Below are 14,710 nucleotides of genomic sequence, written 5' to 3'. Positions count from 1 at the left end.
AAGGCTTGCCATATACTTGCCTGCCTCTCAGTCGCTGTACCATATTATCACTTTAGTTTAAAAGTTTATTACAGGTTCACTCCCAAAAGACAGACCTCCCATAAGACAGACTCAATGAGTACATTAATTAGTTGGGTTTAGTCTCTATTCGCCTACATGTCAATTCGCCTACATCCCATTTCGCATACAAAAAAAATGTAGACTAATTGGGATAAGAAAATGCACCCCTACAATGAACCTGACTCACTAAGATAATGCTGGAAATGCTTGGAAAATGCTTTTTGGCTTCAATATCAATATGATGAATTTGACACAAGATAAAAGCAGATATATGATACATGTACGACTCTACCTAGGTGGATATTAAAGCTCAGATGAAAAAATGCACTTGAGGGGTGACTTCACAGGAGGAAATTTTGACGTTTTAACAACATTCGTAAATATTCTAAGTACAAACTGTAGTTTTGAAATACAGACTATGATTAATCATATAGCCTCAACTAATTAAATTACATAAATGATTGTCAAAAGTTTTTGTTTTTTTAACATCTATATGTGAAAAAGATGGAACTCTTGTAGTAGTTATATATTTAAAATAATTACGTAAAAAAGTCTTCATTCAAATTGCATAGATATTCTTGTTCACCCATAGAAGTTTCACTTCGTGTATGAGCACTGAAATGGCAACATGCTACTTGATATATCTGCAGAACAATTAATTTCAAATTTATACCAGTATTTCATACTGGAGAAACAAAGGGGGAAACCTCTCGTCAGCTATGACAGGGTTTACTATAGAATGTGTAAAGCCCCTAATTTGACATATAGTCAGGTTTACAAACTTGTAAACAAATCAGTTACCTCAGGGGTCGTGTCAAAATCAAAACCAGGTAGGAAACACAAACTGGATAGCTTTGATAAGTGTGTCATACGCCGTGCAGTTTATAAACTGTATGAAAGCAAAATCCCACCGACGTGTGCTAAAATACAAGATGAGATCCAAGATACAATAAATGTCTCGAAAACAACACTTATTGTAGCTCTGGTAGAAATGGGGTTCAGGTACACCAAAAGGGGAGATGACAGAACTGAGTTTAGAGAAAAGTACTCAATCCTGTCCATGCGATCAGCTTATCTCAGAACAGTTGAAAAATACCGCAATTTGGGGTTTCAAATTATATACCTTGATGAAACCTGGTGTAATCAAAATCACTCAACCGATAGGAAGTGGCTTCCTTCAGATGTTCTAAGGCACCAGTGTTACCATCAGGCAAAGGTAGACGCCTGATCATCTTGCATGCTGGTACCCGTAGCAAGGGACTGATTGGGGGTTGTGACTTTGTTTTTGAGGCCAAGAAATCTGATGGTGATTACAATTGCGAAATGAATGGGCAGGTATTTTTGGATTGGTTCGAAGATCAGCCTTTACCGCAGCTGGACGAACCAAGCGTTATCATTTTGGATAATGCCAGTTACTATAACCTGCGTGTCCCTGGTACCATCACACCCACATCGTTAGACGAGGAAGAATGTTTAGCCTAAGTTTCACTTCGCGAGCGGCTTGCTTCTGGGAGAAGATCACGCCTTCAGTTCCTTGGCGCGGCTGGTGACCTTATGAAGTTGAAGTGAGAATGGACATCCGTACAAGTAAACCTCCTTAACACTATTGTGATATGATGTGCATATCGTTGTGATCGTAAAGTGACAAATAACAAAATAAATAAATAACAGACAAATAACAGAAATACATTTTTTAATAAACTGTCTTTTTGTCCTTCAACTACTTCAACTAGCAGAGTCCACTTTTAGATCATAGGGGTGCCACTAGTTTATCATTGCGTAACCAACAGACCATGAAATGTTGTTTTAAGACTGTAGGCGATTTGGGATGTAGGCGAAATGAGAACATGCCATTAGTTGAGCTATGCTGTCCACCCCTATTTGATTAATGAGCTGACCCAGAGTCACTACAGGGTAGTATAGTAGTTAACAACACACTCCTATCTCCTGTCATCCTGGTTCCCGGGCCTCTCATTAGTTTATATAGACTATATAAACTAATGAGAGGCCCGGGAACAAGGATGATCTCCTGTGCCCTTCTCAAAACATATTACTAATCCTTTTACTGAACAGAACAGAATAGAACCGACATTTTATTCTCAAAAATCACATATAGTGACACAGGGAACATACAGCATATTGTAAATATTATAACATTGAACAAAGTCCAGTTTTGATAAATTTGGCAACTTTAGAGTTAAGCGGTGAATAATCACTTTTCATTAGATAAACAATTTTTTCAATAGTAGGATGTTTACAGAACTAATAATACATGAAGATCATCACAGACATCTAACTTCACACTATGCATAAGCTCACCTCATGCTTATTTACATGTTCGAGGCCAGTTACATCATGTTCATAAAGAAAACACTCAAGATCATGCACGTATAAATAACTGGAGAATAGGATGTTATAACAGTAGTTGAATTAGTGTTTGCAAATAACTGGAGAACAGGATGTTTTTAGTACTAAGATTATTTGAAGATGAAAGTGAAATAGTATTTATAAAATTCAGTATAAACAAAGTATTTAACTGGTGAACAGGATGTTTTCTAATAGTTATTTTTCACATGGCTTTTTTCCTATGACTTTTTTTCCGATCACCCTTCTAGATGGCTTCCTGTATGCCAAGAACAGGGTGAAAGGACAAACATGATGATGTTCAAATGACTTTCTAATAAGTCTTATATGTGCACTGACAAACATGTGACGTAAAATAATATGGTGCTTGGTCTCATATGTTTGATAGGTACATGTATATAAATTATTGTTTTTGATAAAATTTACAAGTAAATGTGATCTGGCAAATATGTGTTGATGTACATATATGGTGATGCAATATGTCTTAATTTAAAACTCATAATTGATTACATGAATTGATAAAACTATAGTTAATACCTAATGTTGTCTTTTTTATCTGGGCATATACCATTATTATCAGGGTACAGCTTCATTAAGCCTTATGCAACCAACCATAAAATGTGTTGTTTTGAGCGGTCTGTCTTTTGGGAGGTCTGTCTTATGGGAAGTGAGTGAGTGAGTGAGTATGGTTTTTACGCCGTTTTTAGCAATATTCCAGCAATATCACAGCGGGGGACACCACAAATGGGCTTCACACATTGTGCCCATGTGGGGAATCGAACCCGGGTCTTCGGCGTGACGAGCAAACGCTTTAACCACTAGGCTACCCCACCGCCCCTCTTATGGGAAGATACCTTATTACATGACCATTGAAACTCCCGTGAAAGCGGGTGAAAATGAACTGTGCGCATCCCCTCTCTCCCGCCCCTGATACTCGGAATATTTACAGACCTCCGCCAACATCTACGTGCAGGTGGCCGACTGTCATTCGTATCTTTATGCATATGCTCGCTACAGCGGATTATCCTATTGTGTGATCAGATAGGTGATAATGTTGTTATTCCGAACTTTATGGTCACTCTATCTCGACGGAATTATATAATATATTTTGTTGAAGGTCTTGATGCTAACGGCGTTTATGGGTGAGGTTCAGTATGAATTAGATTAACTGATCAGCTGGTATGTTGCCGCCTGTACACGTGGCACGTGGGATTTGATTAGGTGGTAGACACAAATAGCCGTAAATACCGATAAATGTATTAGGTCTTAAAGCTGTCACCTAACTCTATCTGACCAGCACAGTAGGAGATACTGGCCAGTTTGACCCACCTTGGCAGGTATGAGATAATGTGACAGTCGGTTACATTGTTATATCTACAATTTCCAACCGCATGTCAGGTGATAATATTTGTAAATCTTAGTCCATTTTCTCCAAGCAAATATCGGCTACATGTTCAACATCACGTGCGGCTGCTTGAAAGCGACGTACAATTTAAAGAGAGAGAAGAAAGAGAAGAAAATAGGTTATTAACGTGTCACGTTGTATACAATTGACATGTTAAAATCACATAAAATTCACAATTAAAAAATGTAGTGACTATGAGACACGATAACAGCTTTAAATCCACATACAGATGTGAAAAGACAATTGAGACTAAAACGTTAAAGTATTAATAAACATTATGATAATTATTGACTGGGACTAAAATGCGTGTTTTCGTCTATTATACATTTGTGATATTAATGCGGCAAGAGGCTTCACAAATCTTTCATTTCGCAATAAGAAAATAAACTGGGCTTTTGAAGACATTTGTGAAAATAGAGGGTAAATACGGGCGATATCCTGCCATAAATTGAATCTAATGTCAGAATAAGTCGCACTTAACGAGAAAGTGTACCTCATCTTCAACAGATTTGCTGCAACAAAATGTACAAATCCTGTCTTCTATAAAGACGTTTTCGGGCGTGTATACCTGCCTATAGTTCTATCTCAAGAGGCAAAGTGCCACAGAGAAGCTAACTCAGCACACTACGTTGGGATCTTGTTAACAGTGAGGTGACATACTGTTCTGGCTTTAATAGTTTCTTAAATAACCGATAAGTAAGTAATTTATTTCCGTTTAGTTGAGCACGGTCGTTATATACTAGCCACATAAAGAAACTGTGCATTGTTAAAATATTATCCCAGTTGATAAGTACGATAACAATGTCAAAGGTACATATACACTTTAATGGAGGGATCATGAGACCATAACAAGTCGGGAGAATTGCAATTGAAAAGTCAATCACAATGACGTCACGAGTCCACAAGCGGGAGAGGGGTTAAACGACCATGTCACAAGCTCAATAACGGGTATGTCCACCATCGGCATTGAGAACAGCAGTGCATCGACGACGCATAGAGCCTATCAAACGTGCAAGGAAGGCTTGTGGGATGTCACGCCAGATTCTCTCAAGTTCTGTTGCAAGGTCAAGGACGTTATCTGGCGGATGAGGAAGATGGTGTAGACGTCGATCCATCTCGTCCCAAACATGCTCTATCGGGGAGAGATCCGGTGAATTTGCAGGCCAAGGCAGTAAGTCAACGTTGTGGCGTTGCAAGAAATCCATAGCAACCCTTGCCGTATGAGGGCGGGCATTGTCCTGTTGGAATATTAACCCAGGGCCTTGACGTTGCAGAAAAGGAATTGCCGCAGGTCGAAGAATCTGATCCCTGTAGCCCACACCAGTTCAGTTGCCCTGACCAATCACCAAAGGAGTTCTTTGGCGTGCTGTTATTCCACCCCAAATCATCACGGAACCACCACCAAAGCGATTCCTCTCCAAGACACAGGCCTGTGCATAACGTTCTCCCACGCGTCTATAGGCACGTTGACGTCCATCACTATGGGAAATGTTAAACCTGGACTCATCTGTAAAAACAACATTTCTCCACCAAAACAATGGTCTGCGGACATGAATTCGGCACCACATTCGGCGAGCTTGCCGATGACGTTGTGTCAGGATAGGCCGTATGGTGGGACGTCGTGGTCTGATCCCGTGATGACGTAAACGTTGTCGAACTGTGTTGGGGTGGATACGGCGAAGTCCTGGGATGGTTCGGGCAGTCATCACTGCAGTCAGTGGCGAAGATGGGTCACCCTTATCCATGTCCTGTGTTGACTTCTGTCCTGCACCACATTTGGTCTCCCCCTAGGCAAGTGAGTTTGTTCAAAACGTGCCTCCATTCACCCAGCGTGAATGGGTACCCGATGGGATAAATCATATGACTGTTAACCTTCTCAAAGTCATCTTGGGTTAACAGGGATAATAGTGTCTTTGCGCTTTGAGCATGCACAAGTGCGTGGATACAAGCGCTATTGAATGTCCATCAATAAACACTGCAGTACAGAGCCATCCGACATACCTGGGTGTAAGGTGTTCTGGGAGGAGACTAGCATACGTCACTTACATTCCTCTCTACTCGAGACGAGCGTTGTTACATCGCTTAATGGCTTTAACAAGATAAAGAAGATAGAGTTTATATTGTTAACGTCCTGTTGTAATGTTGTGAAATATATGAGCGAAAAATGTAGGATATTTATAACAAAATGTTCTCGGCTGTTTGTGATTGACACTTGTTGTGTACACAGAGAGTTGTTATATCAGTTCTCAATACAAATATATGAATACATAAATAAATCTCATCCACCAACATATACATGTAAATCACTGTTCCCTCCGCCAGACTGACTACCTGACTGACCGAGTTTGGTTTTACGCCGCTTTTAGCAATATTCCAGCAACATCACGGAGGGGAGCACCAGAAATGGGCTTCACACATTGTACCCATGTGGGGATTCGAACCCGGTTCTTCGGCGTGACGAGCCAACGCTTTAATCACTAGGCTACCCCACCGCCCCATCTCCGCCAGACGTCACTGTTAAACAATATAGGTGTTGGATAGGTTGATTTAATAACAATATAACTCCAACAGCCCGGAAACTGCGCTTTGCGAACAAATAATGCTTGAAACCTCTCCAAAGAGACACTTCTCCGTGACCATTGTTGGTTGATTCGGGTTTATTTTCTAATCAGTTCGACTGGGGAGAGCACAGTCCGGTTTAATGGACTTTGAAAGCAATATTAATCTTGCTTCTTCCCGTCCAACTGTGCAAGCTGGGACTATAATTAACTGATGTGCGTCCATTTGCTGCAACTAAGAGTAACTAAAATTTGGCTGCCACCTGGAAGGCCGAACAGTATTTGTTTGTTGTTTAATGCTGCACAAATTTCAGCTATATGACAGAGTTCTGTAAATAATTGAGTCTGCACAAGTCAATCCAGTGCTTGACATCATGAGCATCGATCTACGTAACTGGGATATGATGACATGTATCAACCAGGTCAGTGAGCCTGACACTCGATCCGTTAGTCGTCACCTCCGGACAGCAGAAATAAAAATGCGACAACAGAGTCGAAAATAGTTTCATTCTGTGAACAACCAGTATATATATTAAAAACGGGACATTCTGCGGGAAATGAAGGTTGGACGGTATCAGTCCCGTCCATTGGATATATGAGACAACATGGCGGAAATCTCCCTGGCCAGAGACTCTGAGGTAGCTACCAGCACACGTCTGCCCATCAGATCCAGCTCGGAACCTGTAGACAGAGAATGTTGCATATTAACACCGTAACAGATTTCTGTGATGAATGCAGATGAAGCATGTCATGGAAAATAGCTTAACGACAATCTGTACATAATCACCGGAAGCTTATCTTTTCACGGAAGCCTCGTGTGCTGTCGCACGAAGCAACCTTATTGCTACGACTGTTGCAAGTCTATGTTAAGGCCATACAAGTTTTTAAAATACGTTGCACAAAATGTAAATTGATTAATAATTGGATTACACTGAATATCTTTTAAACATCAAGACATTGATCGAGGTAGTGACGATTTTTTAGGGTATCGGTCCTATACATTGGATCTATGGGACAACATGGCGGGCATTCCCCTGGCCAGACCCAGAGGTAGCTAAAATCATAAATCAGTTGTTTACAAATGTAAGCTTCTGAAACTTGTCAAAGGCTTTGAACTGGGTCCATTCTCTTATCTCCATCTTTGAATCTTTCAAAACAAAACGACACGATTGGTATCATACCAAACTGACTTTTACAATAACGACCTTAAGAAAATGACATTGACCTACGATTAACTAAGCGCTAATATGCCTGCACCCGGGGCACTGTATCACACCTCACTTCTCTAAAAATATATTGCATTTTTATCAATAAAACTTACTATCAGCCCTCGGGGAAGCTATCATATAATGTATTAAAAAGAAATACGTATTAAGATTACAATATTTAATCAAAAAGTTCAAATCAATTAATACAACGTTGCATTAAATCGACTCTCGCCCTCTACCGGCCGAACTTTATTCAAGCGAACCCCATAGAGTTATGTCCCTTGGAGCGCTCTTTACGAATACGCCATGCACAACTTTTTTTGTGATTGAAACCAGTTCGGCAAACACATTCAATACCGCGTGCGACAGTTTTGATGTACGGATCAATTCTTTACATTCCATAATTGGGAAGTGTTCTTTGTTTGAAAGCTGTTCGAATCGTAGTTTCAGTTATCGATTTCAGACGAGTCGTAAGGGATAATCAGCCTTTTACTACATCAATAGGAAGCTAAAGTGAGTGCATATGCCCATATACATACATGTATAATATAGGCCAAAATGTTGTCGAAAATGTGTGCTATTGTGCCTTTAATTTCATCACGGCTTGACAGTCTGATGTGGGTGAAAAGCCCGAAATCATGTAGGTCTAAAACTTTGTTGAATCACACGCACCGGGTGTGGCGCTGACAAAACCTATAACTTGATTCAGAGTAAACTGGCGTTCGAACCCAAGAGTATCTGAGTGAGTGAGTATGGTTTTACGCCGATTTTAGCAATATTCCAGCAACATCACGGCGGGGCACACCAGAAATGGGCTTCACACATTGTACCCATGTGGGGAATCGAACCCGGGCCTTGGGCGTGACGAGCGAACGTTTTAAAAACTAGGCTACCCCACCGCCCCTAAGAGTATGTGACGAAACTGCGCTGCGAATTTCATCGCTGTGGACGACCGGGCCACCTATTCCCAGTGAAGCGGCGTTAACCCACGCACTATTAGGATTCCGTGACACACCAACACGAGCCTGTATATAGTTATTACCCCACTCGGGGCGGTGGGGTAGCCTAGTGGTTAAAGCGTTAGCTCGTCACGCCGAAGACCCGGGGTCGAATCCCCACATGGGTACAATGTGTGAAGCCCATTTCTGGTGTCCTCCGCCGTGATGTTGCTGGAATATTGCTAAAAGCGGCGTAAAACCATACTCAGTCAGTCAGTCAGTATTACCCCACTCACTCTAAAGAGCCCGTGAACCACCAACACGTTTTACCAAAATCGGTAGGTAAAAACACTGTAAGGAGTCGGTGAACCTCCTCCCCGAGCCTCTATAACAATGTTAACCCTCTCAGTGTAAAGATTCCGTGAACCACCTACCCGTGCCTCTATAAGAGTGTTAACCCTCTCACTGTAAGAAGCCCGTGAACCACCTAACCGCGCCTCTCTAACAGTGTTAACCCTCTCACTGTAAGAAGCCTGTGAACCACCTACCCGTGGGATCCATGACAGTGGCTCCCGCCTCCCGAACTAAGACCACGCCGGCCGCCATATCCCAGCAGTGCAAATCATACTGGACATACACTTCCCCTTGACCACTGGCAAGTTTACACAAATCAATCGCCGTCGACCCGTACGCACGCAACCTGAAAAACACAAGTCCTAATGATCATTGAATGGCACAAGTTTGCATAACATATACGAATGTTAAATGCAATGATAAGAAAACGTACGATGGTAGTTCATTATAACCATATACTCGGTCAGTTCCCAAAGAAATGTTCTGGCATCAAATATTCAACCACCTACCCGTGGGATCCATGACGAGTGGCCCGGTGTGAACCCCTTCACCTTAAATGCACCCATTGTTTGTAAGTAAAGTGATCTCTCGAACTAAGACCACGCCGGTATTTCTACACCATATCCCAAACATCGGCACAAAATGTGCAAATCATACTGGACATACACTTCCCCTTGACCACTGGCAAGTTTACACAAATCAATCGCCGTCGACCCGTACGCACGCAACCTGAAAAACACAAGTCCTAATGATCATTGAATGGCACAAGTTTGCATAACATATACGAATGTTAAATGCAATGATAAGAAAACGTACGATGGTAGTTCATTATAACCATATACTCGGTCAGTTCCCAAAGAAATGTTCTGGCATCAAATATTCTATAATATCCCTTGGGAAATTGAAAGGCACAACGCATCTCCTAACAAAGAAATATATACATTTATAACTGTAAAAGAACAAAGTCTTTTTAGCTTATATATACCAAACTGTTGTTAAATTAATGGGGCGGTGGGGTAGCCTAATGGTTGCTCGACACGCCGAAGACCCGGGTTCGATTCCCCATATGGTTACAATGTGTGAAGCCCATTTCTTGTGTTCCGCGCCGTGATATTGCTGGAATATTGCTAAAGGCGGCGTAAAACTAGACTCACTCACTCACTGCTAAATTAATGGTAAAGGCGGCGTAAAACTAAACTCACTCACTCACTGCTAAATTAATGAGCTCGAACTTTCAGCCTTCATAGCTCCGCTGTGACTAAGGGACATGTCCTACCCTCTACTGTGGGTGAGTATTTCGTGCAGGTTGCTGGAGTGGTTCCGCATGATGCTCTCGTCTCGCCCGTTACCCCCCTCTGACATCACCAGGGCTTGGCTCACTTCTGCAACAACATCAACATCGTCACCACGTACACTTCTTGACGCATACAACATATATTAACAAAACATGTGACATGTATGAAGTGAATATTAAATGTTGTCACGGTGATGTGCCCTATCTGAAAAACGAAGTTCTGTTGGGAAGTAGACCAGTAGGCTACAAAGTAGACAAACCTGTATCGAAACGTCGCACTCACGAAATAAAGAAGTTGTTATCCGTAGCGTCAGTCTGTCTATATTATTTTTATTAGTTATTTCATATTTCGTGTGTGTGTGTGTGTATGTGTGCGCGCGTGCGTGCGTGCGTGCGTGTGTCGGGGACATAGTCATTAAACCTTTGCGACTAAAATAACACAATATTGAAAAATATTTATCCTGATAAAATAATAGTTTCACATAAAATCCTTCTGATCCAAGCATCAAAATTGTTATTTTAGTCAAACGTTATTTTATTAGGCAGAGAAAGCGGATGCACAGCTGATTTCTATTTCCGGCTTAGTTTACGAGGAAATACACACGATAATCTTAATCTCAGTATACAAGACAACGCCCAGCAGATCAGGAGATATAATTTAAATGGAAAATCATTATATTTAGCAATGTTTATTCCCGTGTCATCTGGACAAAATAATCATGGTGATATTAAGGTAAATACGATTTATGTCAGGGCCCAGGTGTTGAATTGTAATGCGCCATGTCTGATCAATATGGGCGATAAGGGCCCGTGATTTTGCGTGTCTTTGCTACGCCATTTCATATTTCAATGCGCGTATGGCTCAAGGACGCGGTCCAAAATGATCCCTGCCTTGTGATCTTGTTCACAGTCTTGAATTTCATTTTTATCTTACATCAAATACCATATACTATATACAACACACTTGAACTCAAATACACATCGGTCAGGGGCGTAGCTACCATTATAACAAGTGTTTGCCACTGATATGGCAATGTCCCCCGCCGCTAAAGAATGGAATATCTATATTTACTACTTTATATTTTAGAGTCACACACAAGATGCCTGAAATGACTGGTGTCTGCATAATACCCAATGTAGGCTGTCAACATACTTGAAAACATTGGGTGCAATGTTTTATAAGATATCGCGTCAATAAGTTTGAAAAATGGTCAAAGTGTTGTGGTGACCTTGAAGATAAGATCACCCAAATCACCCAAATCAACTGGTGTCTGTGTAATCCCCCAATGTAGGCTGTCACCAAATTTGAAGACATTGGGTACAACAGTCCATGAGATATCGCGTTAACAAGAATCGGGACGTACCTACGGACGGACGCCGCTGAATACATGGTCCCCCGTTTCGCGTTGCGGCGGGGGACAAAAACAAGCCCGGGTTTACACTTGATTTTGAAAATGTAAGTTGGGCAAGCCCTCAACCCATTGGCGGATCCAGAGGGGAGGTTCGAACAAATGTTTTGCATTGGCGGAGCCAAGGTAGGGTTCTAGGGTTTCGGTTTATGATATGTTCAAGACGACTTATAATAGCTTTGGTACCTGTACCCTTTGTATTGTAGAATTGGGAGTAACCACTGTGTCAGCTTTCAACATGAGTGAATTGTGACATTACTAGCCGCCGGAGCATCTGTTGGAAGAAATATGGTAACCTTTTCTGTAGGGCAACCGGAGTGTTTTATGTCTGTTTGATAGTAAGTAATATCCTTCTCCAGAAATGATGTTACTGCTGTTTAACTCAGATATATTCCAGCTATCTGGCGGCGGTAAATAATGGAGACAATCCAGTGATCAACATCATGGGCATCGATCTACGCAATGGGGATACGATGTCATGGGGTAGCCTAGTGGTTAAAGCGTTTGCTCGTCACGCCAAAGATCCGGTTCGATTCCCCACATGGGTACAATGTGGGAGCCCATTTCTGGTGTCCTCCGCCGTGATATTGCTGAAATATTGCTAAAAGCAGCGTAAAACTATACTCGCTCGCTGTTTTGATAAGAATTTGAGAATCCTGTGGTCTTACCGTGAATCACATTTGCTGTTATTTTCTTCCCATTGCAGTAAGCTCCCTTCCCCGTTATTGCTGTGTACATCATGTCTGGTATGGGAAGGTAGATAACTCCTACTACTGGCTGCAACAAAGGTATTCTCCCTTTAAAAACTACATGAAAAAACATCGCGACGCGTGACCTTCTTTCCCCTCGATACCGTAATGTTCATTGAGAGGGGCGAACGTCCTTCAGGTTACGGAAAGGAACAGAACAGAACAGGATTTATTCAGTATAAGGGCCTCATGGCCTAGAGTACAAAAAAGTTAAAGGTCCCATGCAACGTAAAACACAACTTTGCAGATTCTGATACCTTTCGGTATGGACTTACCGAAACAAAGCGTCAAAAATGCAAATTCAACTTATAAAGTTGAAAAATAACGCGATGAAAAAAACACGCGCGAAATCGGAGTTCATACGTTTCACTAATTTTCCCCAGACTTTTCTGGGGAATACGGGTTTCAACAGCTGGGCTGCGCTCATAGCACGTGCGCAGTGACATAGGTTCGCGCAACTTGGAAGCGGGCTGTGTGGTGAATACTCGGTGAAGGCTTTGGTGTGAGCTATTTTCATAATGTTTTGTTGATATCTCACAGGCGCGAGCTTTTTATATGTTATGACAGTAAATAAACTGTTTATATAATTTAATTTGTCTATTTCACCACACGTTCTTCTTACCGAGTCACTTTCTCAGGTCGATACTTAAAAGCAATGTCATTATTTAGCGTTGACACAATTTCTAACTGTGATATAGATGTGTCGCTGTCACAGACAAAACTCAATGTCTTGTTTTATTGACACCTGTGTGTCTGCCTGCCTGTCTGCTAATGACAATATTCAATACACAACTGCGATCACTGACCACATGCAATTTGAACTTAACACCAATCAGGCTATACACCATAAACAAAACGCATTGATTTATGGCCCGAGTTCTGTCTCTGTCACATTATGTAATTACACAGACAGGCAGGTGTGATACTTGAACACATGACATGTTATGATGTCTGTTGATTGCAAAATGTTATACACAAAAAATGAGCATGTATTTACAAAACCCAACATCTCTATATATACACACACAATGAGCCGTGAAGGCGGCATCTGCTAATGAACCAGCCGTTACACTTGAGTGCACACTCACCCGCTCTGACTGGGTTCGGTATCCCGGCTGCTTCGTTTCGAGGGAGGTAAACCCAAGTACAAAATATTGCACTTTTGATTTGCGATAAAACGCTTATAATTTTGTTTATTTGTTTTTTCATAACCAGCAATGCATATTATATGTCATGAAGAAGTGATAATTGTGTTTTAATTATGTTTGATTTTTTGGTTGCATGTGACCTTTAATTAAATACATTTAAGTATCACGTGACAGTGACGTTAGACGAAATTAAATACATTTCTAAAACATATGGCTACATTTTTAATAATTTTGACATTTTTGGTACTCTATGCTATGCACATTTAGGTGAGATGGAATATATTTTTTAGCTGAATATTTCTCACAGACAAACATAACATGAAATTCATCTTCTAATGTCCCGATATTATAAATTTACAAAATTAATTACTCAAATCGTTATCTTTAGATTTACGATAATTGTTAACTCTAAGGTTGTGTAAAGAAATTCTAAATTTACGAAATGCTCTGATTAAAGATATGTCATTCAAATGGAGAATGTACATTTCAGGCTCTAAAAGAGAATTTAGACTACTATAATATCTTAAAAACTTTCGGTTTTAATACTTGCGTGCCACGTTTGAAAAGATATGTCTTTCAGACGTTGAGAGAAAATATTTAAGAATAACGAAACATTGCCAACATCTTGGCTTATCCACATGTAAGAAAAACCACATGTAAATATTAACATTCTTAAATCAGACACCCAACTACATTCATCCATTATTGTTAACATGTTATAACATTGGTGAGGGTAGCGATGATTTCTCATTCTAATTAACTTAATCCAATATTTAACAACACGCAACTGTGTAGTGGTTACGGAAAGGGGAAAGTGGCGAGGAAAGGGGAAAGTGGCAAGGAATGTTGATGTGTAACATGTCAGAATATCCCATTCGGCTACCGTCGTGACACAGGCGGTTACGAAAACTACCGAAATACAAAAAATACACAATCAAAATCTACACTGAAACATCTTTTGAATGCACACCCAGCATCGAGTCAAAATACCATCGTATCATACAACATTAAGTATTCAACCTACCTCCTTGTTAACTGTCAGACCTAATGAGAAGGCAAAGTCTGGAATGCTGTAATATACAAGAGATTATAATAGAGGCGTGTAACGGGACTCACTGTTCAGCGTCTGAAATGAATCAATATGTGTAGCCACAGCCTTAATTAATAGCAATTAACTAATGGTCATGTAGAAGACATGAGTTCAACCATTTACAATTCTGAAA

The 14,710-nt window shown here is 40.7% G+C and overlaps 1 protein-coding gene across 3 annotated transcripts in view; it reads right to left on the bottom strand.

The window, feature by feature from the left end:
• Positions 1–6,877: 6,877 nt before the first annotated feature.
• Positions 6,878–14,710, bottom strand: part of LOC124266354 (inositol monophosphatase 2-like) — a 33,805-nt gene continuing 25,972 nt past the window's right edge. For all 3 annotated transcript variants that reach the window (XM_046701161.1, XM_046701160.1, XM_046701162.1), the window contains 6 exons: positions 14,512–14,557; positions 12,259–12,367; positions 10,164–10,269; positions 9,532–9,616; positions 9,082–9,148; positions 6,878–7,068 (listed from right to left, as the gene is read on the bottom strand). In XM_046701161.1, the coding sequence (XP_046557117.1) occupies positions 6,962–7,068; positions 9,082–9,148; positions 9,532–9,616; positions 10,164–10,269; positions 12,259–12,367; positions 14,512–14,557 (520 nt within the window). In that variant the 3' untranslated portion in view covers positions 6,878–6,961. The remainder of the gene's footprint in view (positions 7,069–9,081; positions 9,149–9,531; positions 9,617–10,163; positions 10,270–12,258; positions 12,368–14,511; positions 14,558–14,710) is intronic.

The sequence above is a fragment of the Haliotis rubra genome, unplaced genomic scaffold (assembly GCF_003918875.1).
Source record: "Haliotis rubra isolate DU_JTF1 unplaced genomic scaffold, ASM391887v1 Scf125, whole genome shotgun sequence".
Taxonomy (NCBI): Eukaryota; Metazoa; Mollusca; class Gastropoda; order Lepetellida; family Haliotidae; genus Haliotis; species Haliotis rubra.
The sequence above is the reverse complement of the archived record's forward strand: the minus strand, read 5'-3'. Positions and strand labels throughout refer to the sequence as shown.